The sequence below is a fragment of the Candoia aspera genome, chromosome 1 (assembly GCF_035149785.1).
Source record: "Candoia aspera isolate rCanAsp1 chromosome 1, rCanAsp1.hap2, whole genome shotgun sequence".
Classification (NCBI taxonomy): Eukaryota; Metazoa; Chordata; class Lepidosauria; order Squamata; family Boidae; genus Candoia; species Candoia aspera.
This window is the reverse complement of record NC_086153.1, coordinates 175,738,670-175,758,590: the sequence shown is the minus strand read 5'-3', so window position 1 is coordinate 175,758,590 and position 19,921 is coordinate 175,738,670. Positions and strand designations below refer to the sequence as shown.

General features: G+C 38.2%; 1 protein-coding gene across 2 annotated transcripts in view; it reads right to left on the bottom strand.

Annotated features, from left to right (window-relative positions):
* Positions 1 to 2,781, bottom strand: part of RAPH1 (Ras association (RalGDS/AF-6) and pleckstrin homology domains 1) — a 48,336-nt gene extending 45,555 nt beyond the window's left edge. For both annotated transcript variants that reach the window (XM_063317966.1, XM_063317967.1), the window contains exons 1-2: positions 2,662 to 2,781; positions 1,382 to 1,487 (exon numbers count right to left, since the gene is read on the bottom strand). In XM_063317966.1, coding sequence (XP_063174036.1) covers positions 1,382 to 1,487; positions 2,662 to 2,781 — 226 coding nt within the window. The remainder of the gene's footprint in view (positions 1 to 1,381; positions 1,488 to 2,661) is intronic.
* Positions 2,782 to 19,921: the final 17,140 nt, after the last annotated feature.

Here is a 19,921-nt window from a genome sequence, read left to right as displayed (position 1 = left end):
TGATGTTGGATTTATTTGGTTAGTTGGGCCATGCAAATCCATCAAAAGAGGTTCTTTGGAATTCTTCCTCAAATTAAAGCAGCTATCTCTTTTTCTAGATTCATGCAGCAGGCCCAGAAGCTGATCACCACTGTCTGTGCAGGCACATGCATGCATGGCCACTTTGTTTTGCTGAGAAAAAAGGATGAAATAGCTGTGCATTTCCATGCATGCAGAGACAGCAGCAGTTTGGAGAGATATGTGGGTGCCTTAATGATGCTATTAATTTATGGCAATTATTGTCAGGCTTTCTATCTTTATCACATGGGCTGCTTTTGCACATAATGCTACAAAAGAATTTGTTTTAACCATGGTTTGATAAACAAGTTAATGCTATTTCTGTAGATGAGCAAAGTAATCACAAATTCCTCATGTCCTAATTTGTTTTCTACATCTTTGCCAATTCCCAGAAGAAATCGCAGAGAACAAATTAATTATTCTGGATTCAAACATAAATCAAGCCATAGTTAGAACAAGTTAGAATTCATATGCCAATAAACAATGCTCATGGAGAGTAATTTGTTACCAAGAATAAGCTAGAGTTTATATATCACGCTGAGCCAAAACCAAATCAATCACATTATGGCTTAGCATTATGTGTAAGTCAAACTACTGATTTATATGATGTGGATTTAAAATATTTCTGCTGCATGAAGTTCTATTAATACTTTTAAAATTTCAGCATGAAAACTTTCTTTAGAAAAATCCCATGTACTATACACTTACAGACAAAGTAATAGGTTTCAGTGGAATTTTTTGTTTTGTATTCAAATACTTAGTAACTTTAAATAACCAATTATTTAAAATTCAGTTCCCTTTTTAAATTAAGATAGAATGAAAAGGGTTTAGGTTTGATAATACTAAAATTAATATTAATTACAAATCATGTTTAGGATTGCACTTTCAAAATTATTGAGGAATATCTTCAATTGCCATGGAAAGCATGTTGTATGATTTCTTATAACTTAAAAAACTTTATCCCCACTATCTTATTACTATCAAACAGCTCTGCTTGCTCAATGAATAAACACAATTTAGCTTCCTCTGTGAAGATCTTATATAACATTGATTGTATAACATACAACATATAATAAATTGACTCGTGTTCCCACATTATAGTTATCATCATCTGCATTTCTAAATAGAACCCTGAGTCAGGTTCAGCCAACACACCTCCATTCACCAACTGGAAGGAACTTTTTATTTTACATCTAGCTTGATAATTTGTGACACAAACAATTAATGTTAATTGTATCATAATAATTTTTAAATTTCTCATTCTGTAATGGGGGCAGAGTTGATTTTTTTTCTCAAGTTGAAGTAATTTAGCAATCCATCTTACCATTTAGGTTGTACATGGAAAAGCGGTAAGAGAAATTGGCAATATTAGCATCTTGGCGAAGAGGGGATCTTTTTACTGGTTCCATAGGCTTGTCTGTATCCAAACTCTAAACAAATGAATTGGGAAAAATAATCAAGAACTGCATCATATATAAATGAACATAAGGAAATATTTACATTTGTGCTAGTCCACTCACATACACAGATAATTTTTCTTAGAAATGTTTGTATGTACTACATACAATGTATGTGTGAAATGTTTAATGGCTACCTAGTGAAATGTTTAATGGCTACCAATAATTAAACCAACCTATCTCAAAATAAAATATTTTTATGGACCCAGATATGAGCAAGGAAAAATGTATTCAATATAGTTGTCTATGATACAGGGTCATAGTTACTGGTGATTTGGCACCAGGGATTGTTCTGGTCCAGAAAAGTTGGGATGTATTGGTGGTTACCTGCCCGAGAGAGAATATGGCTCTGTGTGTGTGTGTGTGTGTGTGTGTGTGTGTGTGTGTGTGTGTGTGGCCTAGGCCCTCAAATGAGCACAGGGTGGGGGTCCATAGAGAGGGTAGGAGGAAGGGGAGGGAGTGAAGAGTGGTAGAAGTGGCTTGGACAGATATTGCCCTAGGAGTTGGAAGTGTATTAATTGGGGGAGGGCAGGACTGGAGCTGTAGGGGGTATAATGGACTCTGCAGTGACTAGTGGGAGTTTCCTTGGAAAACTGGGGCGGGGCGGAGATCTGGGAGGGAGTTGGAGGGCAAATGAATTCCAGAGGTGGCAGGTTGGAGGAGGTGTGGTGGGAGGAGTTGGGCAAGCCACTGGGAAAGGGAAATGGGGAAGTTGTTGTCTACCTCCTCTTCTGGCCCATTACCTTGTTGCCTAGTGATAGGATTATTGGAGGCCCAGGAATTATAATAAACCAGAAATCCCAGCCCTGACATAACACTAAATATATCAGAGTGCTAGAAGTTTTTTAGTCTGGTGAGGTGCCTCCAATGATAGGAAGAACCATGTAAGAGCAATCAAGCATTGTGTGTAAAAATGTTGCATGTAAATTGTAACATCTCTTGCTGATATAACCTGTATTATCAAGAGCAAGAAACAATACACTCGAAACCAATCTGCTAGTGGATTACAGCAGCCACGTTGGCTGGAGCTAAGGGAATTTTTACCCTACACACACTAGGAGGGTGCCAAGTTACAGAAAGCTGTTACAGCAAAGAAGAGTGATCTCTTTACTATTTGCATCTCATAGCATTATAAACAAACTTTAACCTGTGTGAGTTTATCCAACTCTCCAAGCCAAGCCCCAAACATCTTATCTAGGTCCTGATCTTCTTTATCACTATCTTCTTCTGCACCATGATCAAGTTCTTCATCTGAGAGCTGCTCCATCTAAAAGAGAAAATGATTTTTAGATATTCAAAGGCATTAGCTATTATCTGCCATATCATTTGTTAGCAAGAATGGATAGCTGTCACTGGAGCTGAGAAGTCTTAGAAGTCATTCTGCCCATCCTTGCTTTTTGCTCCAGGCCAACTGCACATTCCATGAGCCAATGGGTCTAATCGGCATATATTTCTTTCAATTTTTCATAGTGGTAAGCCAAAACTACCATTGTTCTTCTCTTTGTATTCCTATATGGCACAGTTGCATCCTCTCTGCTCTTTAGGGAACCACCATCTGTTTCCCATTCTTCCATATCTCTTTTTCTTCTCTGAATGCTCAAAGCCTGTTTCATCTGCAAGGGACTAAAAACTCCCCAAGTTCCAATGGTGCAGAATATCTTCTACTTCTCTTCCTGCAAGGTCAAAAAGGACCAAGAAGGGTGCACACTCCCATCCATTTCCCAACAAGAAACTAGATCCACTAGAGCAACCAGTGCTGACTCAGTCCCATTCCCAGCTCAGAAACTAGACTGAAAAGGATCTAGGTAATCCACTTCCTCTAAGACGGTTTTTAGATAAATCGCCACATGATAGTTCAAATCTTCTTTTGTGATGGCTAGGACAGCAGTCCCATTTCCTACTTCCCTGTAGTGATGCCCCATCCCATACAACTTTTCTGATACATAAGACAACTAACACAAAGGTTTGCAATTTCCTCACCCGTTCTCATTAATACTAATTGTCCTTTAATAACATAAACTTCTGTCTCATTAAAGCAGTAGTCTCCCCATCTAGCAAAATACCCTTATGCCTTATTGTTTCCTTGTTATTTTCTGACTTTCCTGGCTGATTTATTTGCTTAACTAAAGTCAATATTCCTGAAACAGGAACCTGTTGGCTGCCTACTTGGCTGGCAGACTATTCCTTCACTATACAAAGCTAGTTAGAACAATGTTCTGGTACAGAGTTTGTCTACCATCACCTTTTAAAACCTTATTTAAAGTCTAAAGTAGTCTGGATTTCTTTGGAAGTTTAAATAAATACGTATTGCTTTTTAAAGATTAAACTAGCTTGGATTCCTTTCCATATTCAAAGACATACTTCTTACTGTGTGCCTTTAGTACTATAGAGAATATGAGATTGGAAATTAACCTGTCAGTTCAATCAAATATGCCCAATTTGAGAGAATAGCCAGCATGTTCTTTGCCAGCTCCTTTTAAAAATTATTTTGATATAGAATCACAAAGAAAAAGAAAACGAAAACAAATGGACACAAATAAAACAAACCAATATAAAAACAGATAAAAAACACACAACCAAATAAAATTGAGCTTCTATGAAAACATTTAGATACATCCATAATACATCTTTATATACCCCTGCATCTTTCAAATCCAAAATGTTGTTCTAAATTTCTTAGCCAGAGAAATTGTCCAAGTGTCTGTTATTCTAATAATATGCTGGATTTTATTTTATTCTATTTTTTGCCTTCAACTCGGTCTTGATTCCTGGCAACTGCCTGAACAAATTGATGCAGATTTTTTGGCAAGATTTCGGAAGTGGTTTGCCATTGCCTGCTTCCTAGGTCTGAGAGAGAGGGACTGGCCCAAAGTCACCCAGCCAGCTTTGTGCCTAAAGCGGGACTAGAACTCCAGGTCTCCCTATCCCCAGTCTTAATCACCAGACCAAACTGGGTCTCTGCTGGCATTAATATATATGAATTGTTGCTTTTCCAAGGGTAACATCCCTCTATACATTCATTTTTTTTAATAAGCCACAGAGCTATTTCTTAGAGAAATATATCAAAAGTATTGTTTCTGGTACAGAACAAAGAAAGCTCAGGCAAGATATGAATTTAAGGGAGCATTTCACTTTGTTTCAAGTAGAAGACGGGTGTGTTATCTTGTCAGGACATTATGATTATTGTCTTAAGGAATACATGTTTAAAACCAAATGAATAGTTTCTCCTCAATAATTTGTGTTAGGTTAATGAAAGGGAAGAATAGAGAGCACTCAAATGCAGGTAATAATCAAGTTAACAACAGCAAAGCAGCTTAATATAACTGTCTGAAGATGTTACTGTCCTAGATTTCTTCAACAGAAAGGTAACTAAACAAATCCTTTCCTTTGGCTTTTTAATATATGTAGACAGGTTTAAAATCTGAAGGAGAAACATGGGTTGCCAATACTGGCTGCTGCAAAACTAATAATATCTGGTCATGTCCATAAATTGTTTTTCTAAAGGCCATAGGATTTGTCCAGGGGAAAACATAAATTTAATTTTGGCTACCAACTATGAAAGCTTTTAGCACACCTAAACCGTTTTTCCCCAAAATGGTACCAGATACTGGGATACATCACCAGATGCCCTGAAATTGGGGGGGGGGGCAGAGACCCTATTTCCCACACCCCATCGCTGTACTCATGCCTGTAAAACTTCACCAAGCAGCCGACCTAACAGGGATACACTAGAGTTACTTTGATTATGTAAAGGAGAAAGAAACGAAGCCCAGTCTAATTGATTATAAGAAAACCTAGTCAAATTTGTTCATGTCTGAATCCTGTTGCCTTCCTTTGAAAGCTACTAACAGTGTGCTGAATTTTTATTTGTTTCCCTTGTTTTCACCTATTCATGTAAGTCAGGGGTGAAATGAAAAGGGAAACAAAAGAGAAGGGAAAGGAGAGAGATTGCAGCAGAAAAGGGACTAGATATGTAAATGACAGCTATTCCATCACTTTTTTTCCTGAAGTTAATTAACACTTTATTGCTGATAATTTATTACCATTAATTTCCTTCTGCGTCCAAGTTAAAAATCTAACATCTGTATAACAAACAACATAACCATTCACCTGTTCTGTTAATATTCTGAAAAAAAAAATACCTATCTGCCACATAGCAGGAGCCACGGGCAACTGCACAAAGGGGGGATGATCAAACATGTGTTGCCATGTCACGACACAAGTTTCGTCCATCTTCATGAAAGTGCCATTTGCTGCAGCTGCCCATGGTATTAGCATCTACAGGGGGATGGCCAAAACAGGAAAGAGGGCAGACATGGCCCTGCCCCTCAATGGGCATAGGATAACCAAATGAGTACAGTAGATTCAATGAATCTGTTCTGACCAAATGGTATAACGTTTTTCCTTAAAAAAGGTAATAGATTCAAACATTTAATGCCAGTCTGCATTAAAACATGCAATAATCCCTGTAGCTAGTCCAATATTTCATATTATAGAAGGCAGGCCTTCTACAGTTGGCAAGGAAATGGCTTACCACTCCTGGCAAGGTGGCTTGAAAACTTGGAAAAGCAGCTACCATCTCCATTTCCTCTCTCTAGCACCCTCTTGGACTCCATGTGGGTGCCAATGCGTATATAGGGAGTGAAGGAATGGCTAGCTTTCAGTACTTACTAGGCATGACTGCCTATGACAATTTCTCAGGGGAAAGGAAAAGTTAAAGTGGACTCTTTTTGCAGCTGCCCCTGCCCTGGTAAGCTTGGCTATAAGCACTGGAGTGAGAATACGGGAAGTGATGTGGAACGAGAGAAGGAAGTGAGAACCCAAAGGAATGGATTTGTGCTTTGGGATTCAAAACATTGTTACCAGGTTTTGTTGAACAAGGTACTTATCTTTTCACCTCGTCAGTCCTCCACATTCTTCACCATTTTCTGACGGAATGGGAAAACTAAATTCTAGACCTGGGGCCAAAATACTTTGGGGACATTACTCCTGGGAAATAAGACAGTAGCAGCTCAGTTCAATCTGACAGCTGTTTATTAAGCGCTACAACCTGGACGCTAAGCAGAAATAGAACCAGACACACTGCCCACAATCTTGCTATCTGAAGACACAACATGCTGGGGGAAATGGAACTGAAATAACCTGATGCCAGTCTACAAAAAGCAAATATTACTCAGTCCCAGAAGGTTAAATACTAGTTGGTATAATCCATAACTGAGCAAAATAATTAATGAACCGATTCCCTTTTAAATTTACACAAGGGAAAGCTTTATAAAGGAAAGCTGACTTATGAAAAGTAGCATTTGGATGCTCGATTGCTTAGATTATTTTTTAAAGTTCTTTTTAAAATTTTATTTTCTTTTTAGTCTTTTCCTAAAAGCTGCTCAGTTTACTAGAAAAATGAGACATGTAACCGGGGTAGCTAGACTATCCATACAAAAGGAAAACAGCAGATCTTTAAGTGAGAGCTTTGATCATGCTGAAATAAACTATTTCAAAAGCCAAACAACATGGCTATTTAGCAACTGATCAATGATAGTCTTATTTGGATAAACAATGCCTTATGCTACCAGAATTTCAAGGATCTTCCCCAAACTATCAGAAGAGGCCTTCTGACAGGCTGAAAGAGCAGCCTGGGATAGAAGGGGTCGAGAGAAGGGGTCTACTCACCCAACTCCTCCTGCTTGGTTAGCTTGGGATCCAAGCCATAGAACTGCTTAATCAGAACATTTAGAACACGTTGACTTACATTTATAAACTTCTTACAAATAACCCTCCCCTTTAAACACAACTGTGAGGTTTGTTAAACAATCTAAAATAGAAAATATGCTTTAGGCTTACATATTAGTCTCACAGAAGCAGTCACCAAGATTCTGGATTTTTCCTTTCTCTAATTCAAGCTTTAAATTAGTCTATACAGCTTTACATGTGGTGCAAGCTAACATTCAGGAGCTGTAGCTCTGAATACTGACATCCAAAACACTGCCTGCCAAGTAAAACACTGCCTGCCAAATAAAATGGAGTACACTAGATTTGCAAATTTCTGTCCAAAGGTTAGTAGGAACACTGCAGCAGCAGAATTTTAAGAGTGTGGAACAAAAGTTATTACAGATTGCTTATATGCATCTTGTTTTAAACACCTGACGTTCCAGCACATTAATATTGTATTTATATTTCTTTATAAAAACTTGTAAAAATATTGTACAAAAAGATATAATGAACATAGGACCGAACATTTCAAATATTTTGAAAACTATACTGCATGCATAAATTTAAAACACTGGTTAAATCAGCACAGACAGACTTCTGAGACCAACTGTCTGGAAAGTCTTTACATAAAAATTTTAAGAGTGTGATTTAAGAGGTAAAAAATACTCTTGATATTATCACAGGCACTCTTACTGCCCACTAATATCAGGTCCCATACCCCATGAAGAATCAATGACTATTTCTTCCTTCCAACTACTAATTAATACAAGAACAATCCTAGTTCAGATGTTTTCTGGTATGGACCTGATGCTACTTGGCTGGAATGCAAGGTGTTGGAGACCATATGATCCACAGTCTGAGAAAGCAAGAAAGGAAATACAGTGAAACCTCAATTCAGCAGACTGAAGGAAAGGGTGACTGTTACTCCCAAATCACATCATTCACAGTGATTTGCATAATTTGTGTGATGACATCATTAACTGAATGACATCAATGGATGCAAATAATAATGTAAATTCAACTGCCTCAACCAGACTACTTTAGGTGCAACCAACTTGTCCGTTAGTTTTATTTCCAGACAGAAAATTAGTCTGTTGCATCTGAAGTCTGCTAAACAGAGTTTGTTAAATCCAGCTTTAAATGCATATTATCTGTACAACCTGCAATAAAGTAATTATTGCCACACCATGGAAGGGCACCCTTTCTTCTGTGGTTGGAATTGTGCTATGCCTGTTTCCATGCATGTATTTTTTAAAAAATTATTTTGGAATACAGAGGATGATTGGGGTTTCAACATCAAAACAGTCTTTAAGAAGGGATGTTGAGTTCTATGCGAATTCTCTCTCCCCTCATCTACCATTCAGGCAAGTGATAACCTGGAATATTAGTAACTTGTAAGGTAAAGGTAAAGGTTTCCCTTGACGTAAAGTCCAGTCGTGTCTGACTCTAGGGGGTGGTGCTCATCTCCGTTTCTAAGCCTTAGAGCCGGCGTTGTCCATAGGACACTTCCGGGTCATGTGGCCAGCATGACTCATGGAACGCCGTTAGTAACTTGTAATGGATAGCAAAACATGCATGAGATTCTGATGTTGCATCCAACTCACTGGCTGTAAACATGCAGGTAGTCCTCGTTTAGCAACTGCCTTGTACAGCGACTGCTCGCAGTTATAACAGTGATGAAAAAGTAACACTGCGACCAGTCCTCGCATTTACGACCTCCGCAGGTCTATAAAGCAAAGGAAAGCTGAAGTATGATCATAAGCCTAGCCACAGTTTCACTTAGCTTAACGACCTAGTGGTCACTAAACCTGTAGCCACAGTTAGGTAAAGGTAAAGGTTTCCCTTGACATTAAGTCCAGTCGTGTCCAACTCTAGGGGGCAGTGCTCATCTCCATTTCAAAGTCGAAGAGCCGGCGTTTGTCCGTAGACACTTCCGTGGTCATGTGGCCGGCATGACTGAACGGAATGCTGTTACCTGCCCGCCGAAGCAGTACCTATTAATCGACTCACATTTGCATGTTTTCGAACTGCTAGGTTGGCAGGAGCTGGGACTAGCAACGGGAGCTCACCCCGTCAGGCAGATTCGAACCGCCGACCTTCTGATCGGCAAGCTCAGCAGCTCAGCGGTTTAACCTGCAGCACCACCGCGTCCCTTACAGCCACAGTTACCTTTGTGTAAGATATAAGCAGGCTTAAAGTCCTTGGGCTTGATGGGTTCAGCTGTACTGGGGAGATGTATTCAGGTCAATCTGAGAAATGCAGACGATTCTGGAGCTAGACATGATTGTTCCCAAGAATAGCTTATTATTATTCTTGCAAGCCATTTTGAGGACATAATGAAATCGGATGCAGGCATGCCTATTAGATGTATCTAAATTTGTGGGGTGTCAGAATACAGACAAGATACTTGAATAGGTTTGAATGGCTCCCCTTTTCGGTTGATCACATTAACTTATTGTATTGTGTGGGGTCTGTACTGACTCAGCAACATACGGTTAAAATAAGCAATAAGATTAGCAACAACAGCATATGAAGGCTGGGACAGTGACTGGGTCCAAGCAGTTACTAGCTTCTCTTTGAAAGGGTATGGCCTCCAATTTGAAGGCAGAAGTGTGACAACCCCTGAAAAAACTTTCACTGAGCTGGAAAAATGCTTTAGGACTCAGTGGTGAACAGGGCCCAGATTCTTTTTAATGACACTGATTTTCTGATCCTACTTGAAATGGGGGCCAGTCTGAAGTTGGGCACAACAGCTCTGACCAAACTGCAGGACGGCCTCATCAAAACAGGAGTGGTAATTCTGAATGGCTGGGCTGCTTTCAATACCATACGCTCTAATAGTCTTATGGAGAAATTAAGAATGAGTGGGAACTATCATTAGTAACACTGTTCTCACTTGTTTGGTTGTCTCCAAGCATGGTGCTGGGAAATAGCTGCTGAATTACAGAACATCTTTTCAATGTCTCCCTGCCCCCTTGCTACTCAACGTATGTAGTCAATGTGGAAAAATTCCACTTCAGGAGGTTCAGATACTGAAAGGATTAAAGAAAAGCTAGTTTAATCTGTCCATCTCAGGAAAATCCAATACAGAGGAGCAAATCAGAAGGATGGATTTCCTTTCCCAAGTGGGCTTTCAGAACCAGAAGGAAGCCTCCATTTTATCCAAAGATGGCTGAAAGCAAAGGAAGGGAAAAGTCCCCAGGCAGCAGCAACAGGGCTGGACCCAATGAATTGGGGCAGCAAGGTCAGATCAGGAAAGCTGAAAGAAAGCCTTGCCCGCAAGCTGATAGCAACCTATTCAGAAGGCATTTGTTTATTCCTTCTTCCTATTCTTTTTCTTTGAATTTTCTTCTAGGTCTCTGACACACACAAACACACACACACACACACACTCTGTATAAACTGATTTAATAATAAATAAACCAGCCATGCTCATCCTGGGAAAGGAATTTAGCCTTTAGTCTTCCTCCCAATCCAGCTAATGAGGGAAGCAAATAGTCATTGGCTTCCTCCCTGAAAAATCAGAAGCAGAGAGGGTTTCTCTGGACCAAGTGAGTGATAGCAGCATACCTAATTGGCTCTCGCCCAGGAGTTCTGCAGCAGACTTTAGGGAAGCGGGGGGTTGCATTTGCAAGGCCCCAGTCACTGCATACTGTACATGCCTACCTTGCAAAACATTTAGATTAAGCCACTGAACAAAATCCTGTACAGGTAGTCCTTGGGTTACAACAGCAATTGGGACTGGGATTGTTGTCGTTAAGCAATGCAGTCAATAAAGCATGATGTCACGTGACTGCATCGCTTAGCGGCGATCTTGGCAATCCTGGTTGCTGTTGTAATCCCAAGACATGCAGGTCATTAAATGGGAAGTGGTGCAGTCCCATGTAAGGAGGCCAAGGGGATGCCATGGAGGGATGGGGAGGCCCGGTGCAGCCCATGCACAAGTGCAGGGAAGCTGGGGAAAGTAGGGTGTGGCACTGTGTGAACGCAGGGAGGTCAGGCGAAGGGGGCCCAGGTCAGTGTGAGTGCAGGGAGGCTGGGGAAAACAGGGTGCAGCTTGGTGCAAGTGCAGGGAGGCTGGGGGAAGGAGGGTGTGGCACCACACAAGCGCAAGGAGGCAAGGGGAATTACCAGAGTGCCTTGCAACCTTCTCTGCCTGTTTCCCTATTGACTTTGCTTGTGGGAAGTTGGCAGGGAAAGTCGCAAATGGTGATCTCATGACTGTGGGGTTCTGCAACCGTTGTAAGTGCAGGCTGGTTGCCAAATGCCCAAATCGTGATCATGTGACCATGGGCATGGTGTGACGGCTGGAACTTCAAGGACTGGTCGTAAGTACCACTCGTTCAGTGCCATCACAACTTTGAACAGTTGTTGAACAAGTGGTGGGTAAGCGGGGACTACCTGTACAGCTTTAGAAAACAGTATTCAGATAATATTCCTTTCTGGCAGTAGGCCTTGCAGAGTGAATGGTGAAACGGTGCCTGAATGCAGTAATAGTCTGGATGAAGGTTAGCAAATGGAGGTTCAGTCTGGCCAGGGCAGAGACGCTGTTACTGTAGGATTCCTCAAGCAAGACAGGAAGCTATTCAACTGTTCTAAGGAACAGTGGCAGGAAGAAACCACTGGTCTAAGATGGCTGGAGAGAGAGAGTGGAATTCCTGTTAAAGTATTAAATTTGTAGCTTCAAACATTTGGAAACTCTGTCAATAGAAGCTCAAGTGGCCTGTTTAACTGTGACTCTGTCTGAACGAGAAACCCTTTTAGGGAGTAATGAAACCCTTTTAGGGAGTAGTACATACATTTCTAAAGCAAACAAACAATCTGGTTGAAATTACCCACACTCTGGCAACTTTCCAATACTGAGCTGTCTTTAAGGATGATTCAGAAAATTCTGCTAATACAAAGTAAGATTGTAAGGATTTTTAATAAGAGGTATAATGATCATATTATACTCTCCAATGTATTTCTGTGCTTAGTTCAAATTGCTGGATTTGTCTTATAAAATTCTATATAGTCTGGAAACTCAGCAAGATGAAGAGCTAGAGAGCAGGCCGATAATTCCTCTCCGGACAAGGAGAAAACTTGAGATCGCCCACAAGTGCTCCAGACAGCTGCTCCTCACGTGGAGAATGCAAGGCAGCGGACACTAGAGGATTTAGAGCTCTGGGAGATGAGGGAATAGCCATCTTGCTCAAACTGCAGTCAGAGCCTTTGAAAGGACACTAAGTTTGCATACTTCCTTTTGTAATCACTTTTGGAAATTGCTTGTAAACTGCTTTTCAGCTATTAGGAACCTTTGGATCCACAAGTTTGGCAGCATCAGGTGAGTTTCCTTCAATCCTTAGTGAAAGAAGTTTTAAATACAAGTTAAAGGACTTAAAAAATATTTGGGGGCGGGGAATAAACAGCAAAAGAGTGATTTTAGAAAGTTACAAATGGACTAAGGGTCCAGATAAATTTGAAATAAGAGTTTGAAATTAATTATAAAGAATCCTTTCCATGGGAAAATGCTTTTGGTCTGAATTCTTAAAAAAATAAAACATCATAAGACATTAAAAATAGGATACCAGAAGGAACTAAAGGGAACTAAAGATTACAATTAAAGGAGAACATTAAACTTGATCTACAAATACAGATAGAAGCAAAATATTTTAACTTTGGACATACTGAAGGATATTTTTGAACAATGGACCCAGAAGATAATTTTAAGAGTGTCTGCCTCTATAGCTAGACTGTGTTTAAAAGATGATATGGAAGAGGAAAAAGTTTTACCGGGCAAGAATGAGACTGATCTGAAAGTGGATTTAAAAATGACAGGCTACAAGAATGACATGGGAAAAGATGCCAAAGGTAACATACAAAAGAAACTGGCTCATGTCTTAATAATTAAAAGTGATATACAAATAACAAACCAAGGGAGTGACCTGGATAATTTCCCTATATTGGATTTACAAAAGAGGCTTCTTAAAGTTGTGAAGAATGTCATAAGAAGGGACAAAGAAAAAATAAAAAGAAATCAAGTTCTATGACATTATTTCGACATTTCGACTGTTATAAATAAAAGGAAGGAATATAAAGTTGGTTTATCTGATCAAAGTAAAAATAGATGTTATCTCTGGTAACCCTTAATGGACTTTTGTTGACATCAGGACTGAAATGATGAGGATTTAAGGATCTGTTTATAGATAAGAGATGGGATATGGGAAGAAGAGATCATTTGTTGTATTTTAAGAGAAGGTGATAGGTTACTAAAGTCGTTTATACTTTTTGTGATGAAGGTGGGAAGTCACTTCTTTATATATTTCTTTTCTTCTTTACTATATCCTTATTTTTTGTTTTCTATTTTTCTTTCTTTCTTTCCTGCACATTCTATCTTTTTTTTTAGTTTCTATTAGTTTTTTTTTATTTTTGTAATTGCAATTTTTAATAAAATTACTATTAAAGAAAAAGAAATTTGGAGATTGTCTATATAGAAGAGGACTTTCTCAATAATGTTCACCCTACTACACATATACACTAAACCAGAGCTTTCCAAATTGTGTGTCGGCTGCAGCGTGTAGGTGTGTTGCGTGGTCGAGGGATCATACAGTACTGTGCATGCGCAGTATGCGTAATCAGGTTGAAACAGCTGATTCCACGTGACTTCCGGTGACGCTGCTGCACCTGCAGTGTGTTAGTGTGTCACCAACATGAAAAGTTTGGAAAGCTCTGCACTAAACAATGGGTTTTGGAATTCTCCTCTTAGGGAAGCCTGGCTGACATCGACTTACCAATACTTCAACCTCAGCCAAGTGAACTTTCTGTTCTCTTAGGCTCTTTTAGATCCACATTTTCATCTTTGCAGTCTGATTTTTAATTCAGATTCCTCTCTGCTCGTTTGATGCTTGCAGTCAATAGGGTCTACCTCTGAATTTTTTAAGTTCTTAATTTTATTTCCTGTCCTTTTATTTTAATGCTTTCATAATTTTGTTAAAACATGAATTTTAAAGCGAAAGTATTTTGCTTATAAGATAATATTCCTTTTCCCTAATAAGGACTAAATATTTTTACTATATAGAGTTTGAGTTCATTTTGTTTCCTTTAGGTTGTTTCAGTTTTTAAAAGCTATCCTTTAGTAACGTGTTCATACATTTTTGTTTATACCTTTAGTGCTTCTTCGTCCTGTAAGACTGCAGTACTGAAAATCTAGCCTCTTCTCTATGCATGCTCTCAGAGCAATGCTTATAGCAGTGTTTCTCAACCTTGGCAACATTTAAGATGTCTGGACTTCAACTCCCATGCTGGCTGGGGAATTCTGCAAGTTGAAATCCAGACATCTTAAAGTTGCTAAGATTGAGAAACGCTGGCTTATAGGGTAACCGAGGGAGTGGTTAGCCACTTAGAGATCCGCCTTCTTTAGGCAATAGATTGGGAGGGAGGTGTGAAACTTGTCTCTAGCTCATGCCCTTCCCAGACTGCCAATCATAGTAGTTGCTTCATTTCAGCTAAGAGCAGCCCCAACTCTGGTTGATCACATATGTTTGATCTACCAGCTGGTATCAGCAGCTCTTTCTTAGATAAATATTACTATTTAAATTATATCAACTATATTCAATTAAGAAATGCTGGCTCAAGTAAAAGTCCAGCAACCTATTTCCCCTGTTGACCAACTAGTCCCAGGAAGTCCATAAGCAAGATTTTGAGGGTTATTCTTTTCTCCCCTTGTTTCTCTTTCATTTCATCATAACTACGTAAGTTGCCTCTGAATCTAGAAGAACTACAGTAATCTTGGCAAAGATACTGTACATTGACAGGATACTCTTCCATAGCTTTAAAATTTCTCTAAGCCAAATGCCAGTACTACATCTTTCTGAGCAAATTTCATAAATGCTGTAGCTTCTGGCTATGCAAGGTCTTCTCTCTTTTCTCTTCTGAATGTACTATTCAACAATTTTACACGAGTATTCTGAATTCTAGTTTTAAAGGAGAAAACTCTTACAGAAGGAGAGAAAACCCATTCATGATTTTTTAAATTATAGAGATGCATATTCTTGCTGTAGTTTGAAACTATATAGTAGCAGTAGAGCGTATACTTTTTTTCCCAGAAGGTCACAGATTACGTTCTTTCTCCTGACTCAGAAAAGTATGACAACATGCAACCATTCCAAACCAAGGTAAGACAGTATCTAGTTAAACTGAAAAGGGTAAGTAATTGCACCGTATCACTTCAAGTGTCTTTTGAGGCTTTGCAGTAAGAAAAGGATATAGAGTGAATTAATTGGCTCTGTTACTATTACTCCTATTTCTGCCGGTGCCTGGATCTCCCTACAGACTTCACCCAGTTACACTACGACCCTCACACCTGTGTTATTTTCTACCCTATCAGATGCCACTGATACGAAGACACACACACAGTATTTTTTTTAAATAAACTGCTGTTTTAAGAAGGTATAGTTTGGATTAATTCTTTAATGGAACAAGTTATCCTTTTATGATAGTATTAAAGAAACATGGCCTCAATCTATTAAACAAAAGTGTATAAAGATTTAGCATTACTGAAAAGCCAACAATAATAAACACTTTCTTATTCTTTCTGAAGGGACTCTTTATATAAAGATTTAAGTGGCAATTATGCTAGTGCTCAGTTTTTAGATTCTCTGCCACAGGAGACATTGTTGAACTGTACAACGTGGGTACTTATCCAGTAAAACTCCAGAGGAGCTGCCAAATTCCTTTCAACAACGACTCAGTATCAGCATTTCAACTGTGGCTTGTTTTTTGTTTTTATAAAGATATAAAGATAGATTCAGTCTTTTAGCTGCTACAGTAAAAACATTTCCCCATGTATAGTGTATATATAAGTACAGCCAGCTACCACTAAGGCTAAAGCCAATGACGCTCTGATTCCAGTTAAGAATTCTTGTTTCATTAATGGTCTGTATTTTTGCTGAGTTACAGCTATTGCACATTTCTATAAAACAAATGCTTCAAGGAACTAGCAAAAAGAATAGTGCAAGCTCTGCCTGCTTGTATTTGCATAAGCCTCCTTCATTGGATTTTTAACAAATTACTGCAAAGAACACTGCATTACTAATGATTCTCACTCTCAACCCTCAGCCTGAGATCTCTTTCCCTGCAGCCATTCATATTTCAGCTTATCTGGAGATTAACTTTACCCAACTCTTCTGAAATCCTTGCTTCTCAAGAATCATCCCACTTCCTAGCCTATCTCCACTTTTATAAAGACCAGAGGGTGATGCTCTATCAACACTTTTTAAGGGTCCTTGGAAAAAGCTTTCATAATTTGTAGCCGCTGACCATGTATGATGACATATCAGAGGCTTAATAAATCTGGCTTTCTGAATTCTCTGACACTTGCAAATAATAACACCAACAACATAATAATAATAATAATACCACCTTATAATTCACAATACATAGTTACTGAAGTAAATTCAGCTGTATGGGTCATATAACTGCATCTATGTCTAGGGTTTACAAAAAGTCAGGCTGCAAAGACCAATCATGGTATGTTTTATTATTATTAACATTTTAGAGAAAATGTTACTGTACTTAGGAATGTTCAAAGGTCATACGGCAAACGAGTAAGGAATGTTTAGAAAATGGCAACCAATTTAAGTATTTAATGTAATAAAATAACAATTTTAATAATAATAATAATAATAATAAATGTCTAGGGGGGCTGACTTTTGGTATAGCTGCCCATGTGTGTGTTTGTGTGTGTGTAATAAAAATATTTTAAGATTTTAAGGAGGAAGGGAAAGGATTGCTCCAACTCAATGGGAACGACTGGATTCTGGTTCTCCTCTCCATAATTCAGAGGGCCCATTCCTCTAAGCACTTAACTAGGATGATAAGCTCAATGTTTTGCTTACCTGAAGGCAACTGTAGGTACCAGTATGCTAAAAATGCTAACTGGAGAACATTTTATGACTAAAAACTGCCGGTGGAATAAATGCATCCTGGATCTGAGCCTCAGGCTAAGGACCCATTCCTCTTCTTACAGGACAATTCTTCCTAATCCTGACAAACTGTATATTACACTGGCAATTTGAGCCTAACTGAAAGGCACAGAGAAAGCAGTTCTGGTTTGAATGTCACAGCTTGCCAATTCTGGCATAACAGTAAGCTATGGTTCACCAGAACCAGGAAGTTAGGCATTATTGAGGAAAGGGAGACAGTATATAAGTCAAAGGCTCAGATGCACTATATATTCTTAAAGCCCAGGAAATAATTCCCTAACCTTACATATATTTCTTCAATATGAAGAACTTTAATGCAGCTAAGAATATGTTTTTTCTAAAAAAAATTTTTTTTACTGAAATGTTTGAAAGACTCACCCTTCCTTTTCCCTAGGAGATAAATGAAGCATTTCCCCAGACTATGGCAAAGAATGTGAATCTCTGCTATATCCAATGAGCATGGGAAAAAATCTTTCTACGGTGACCAGACATCAGTTATGAAACTAACAACCCAGTCCTATGCACGTTTACTTGAAAGTAAACAGAACTGAACTCAGCCTTAGTTCTTAATGTACGTTAGGTCTTGCTGCATTTTTAAGTACTAGAGAACAAGCAGGCTTGAACATTAGTGATGTGACCGACTGATAAAGCTTTCAGTTTCATTCATTGAAACTTTTTAAATGGTAACATTATAGGAAATGTGTATGTGAAAACATTCATAATCATTCTTGCAGAGAAACAAATAGCCCTTAGGCTGCACAGCCTGAATACATTCTTATCTGTAGTTAATAGCCAGCCATATCTGTGATATTTCAGTAAAATATGAATACAAATTCATATTTTAGAATCAAGACAGAACACATTTTCTGGATCAAATATCTGTATACACCCTCACCCTAACCATTAGTACAACACTGCATACAGCTTTTCAGTCCCAAACATACTTACACATTGCAAAATACATCTGGAACAAATACCTTGTTCCACAACTAAGTTGCAAGTATAGCGATATTTTACATGGGACAAGGAAAGCAGAAAATGCATTTCGGTCTGTATTCACAAGCTCCTTTAGTATTGGACTGCCTAGACTAGGCCAATACTGATAATGATGATCCTTCAAAATGAGCAATTTCCATATAAAAATAATATGCAGAGATTTTAGTAAAGTCACGAAAAATATATTACATAATATGATCTGCAATTCCAAAATATGGCTAGTTGACAACATCTGATCTGATAAAGAAATAAAAACATCAGGATGCTAGAACACAATACCTATAATTTTGAATTCTCGCTTGTAATGCTCTAATAAGCTTTTCTGCATAATTACTTAGGTAATCATTAAACAACAGCAATGTTGCAACTGCTGAACTATTCTGTATGAGGCAAAGGAAATTATTTTATTTAACTAAATTCTTAGTTAACATAATACCGCCCTAATGACGCCAATCTTGTGCTAGCTCAAGAATTATAAAAATAGTTTGACATGGTTAAAGCAATATAGTAATGAAGTATTAGTTCACAGACTGTTTTGACTTCACTTGACATACAATTCCAACCAGAAGTGGATTCTTGCTCACTTGCTTATTGATGTCCTGGTATATACTATACTACTGGCTATTCCAATGTGAATAGCCACCTCTATAGCAGTTACATGTGCATGTAGACAAAGTCTTGACATCATTACATCATTACGTCAACTGTAAAACTAATGTGGAGCAAATCCGAAAGATGAATGAGACAAGATAGGAAGGAAATATTTAGTGCTGTGCTGCACTAGCCTTTTTGTGTATGGCTCATCTATAAATGTACAAATCAACAATCAATAACTGGAACTCACTTCAAAATCCCAAAATTATTACAATGTTCTTATTTAAAAACCATTTGTCACTGATGTCCATACTTCAATTGCTAATTAATTCCTGATTTTAAATTAAGAACTTTTAATATCTCCATCTTGGATTTTATATTTTACATTTATATTTTTATTTAAGAAATACTGTTTTTATTGTTTTTTAATCTGTATTCATTTTTAGTTTTTTGGAAACCTCCCAGAGTTGCTCTTTGAGTGAGATAAGAGGTGACGAAATTCAAAATATAAAATAAATATAAAATAAATAAATAAATAAATAAATACTAAAATAACAAAAATAATGTTGGTAATGTTCATACTGCAGCTGTATGACTAGCCCAAAATCAAATTATCTTTTGTCTGGTTGAAGTAGAAAAGCAAAGTTCTAATTGCATACTGAGGTCCAGATAATTGTTTAAAATCTTAAACTTTTAAAAAACTTGGAATGATTTGTTGTTCTTGAGATCCAAAGTATTTCCTACAATTTCCTCTAGCACCACAGTTCAAAGGCATCTATTTTAATTTAGTTAGCCTTTCAGATGATCCATCTTTCACAGCCATATGTTATAACTGGGAAAACCATAGACTTGGCAAAATGTCCTTTGTTGTCAACATGATATCTGTCCATTTGTCATAGTTCTTCTACCAAGTAGCAGACACATCTGCTTCATGACTACAATCATCAACTCTGTGAATGTTTACATCTAGAAGGATAAAGTCGGTTACTACTTCAACTAATTCTCCACCTATTTGCTTTGGGATAGCATGGCCTGTTGACATATGGTTTTTTAAATACTAAACAGCAGACTGGCTTTTGCACTCTCTTCTTTCACCTTCAACAAAAAACTTCTTAAATCTTCCACCATCAAAATGAAGTTATTTTC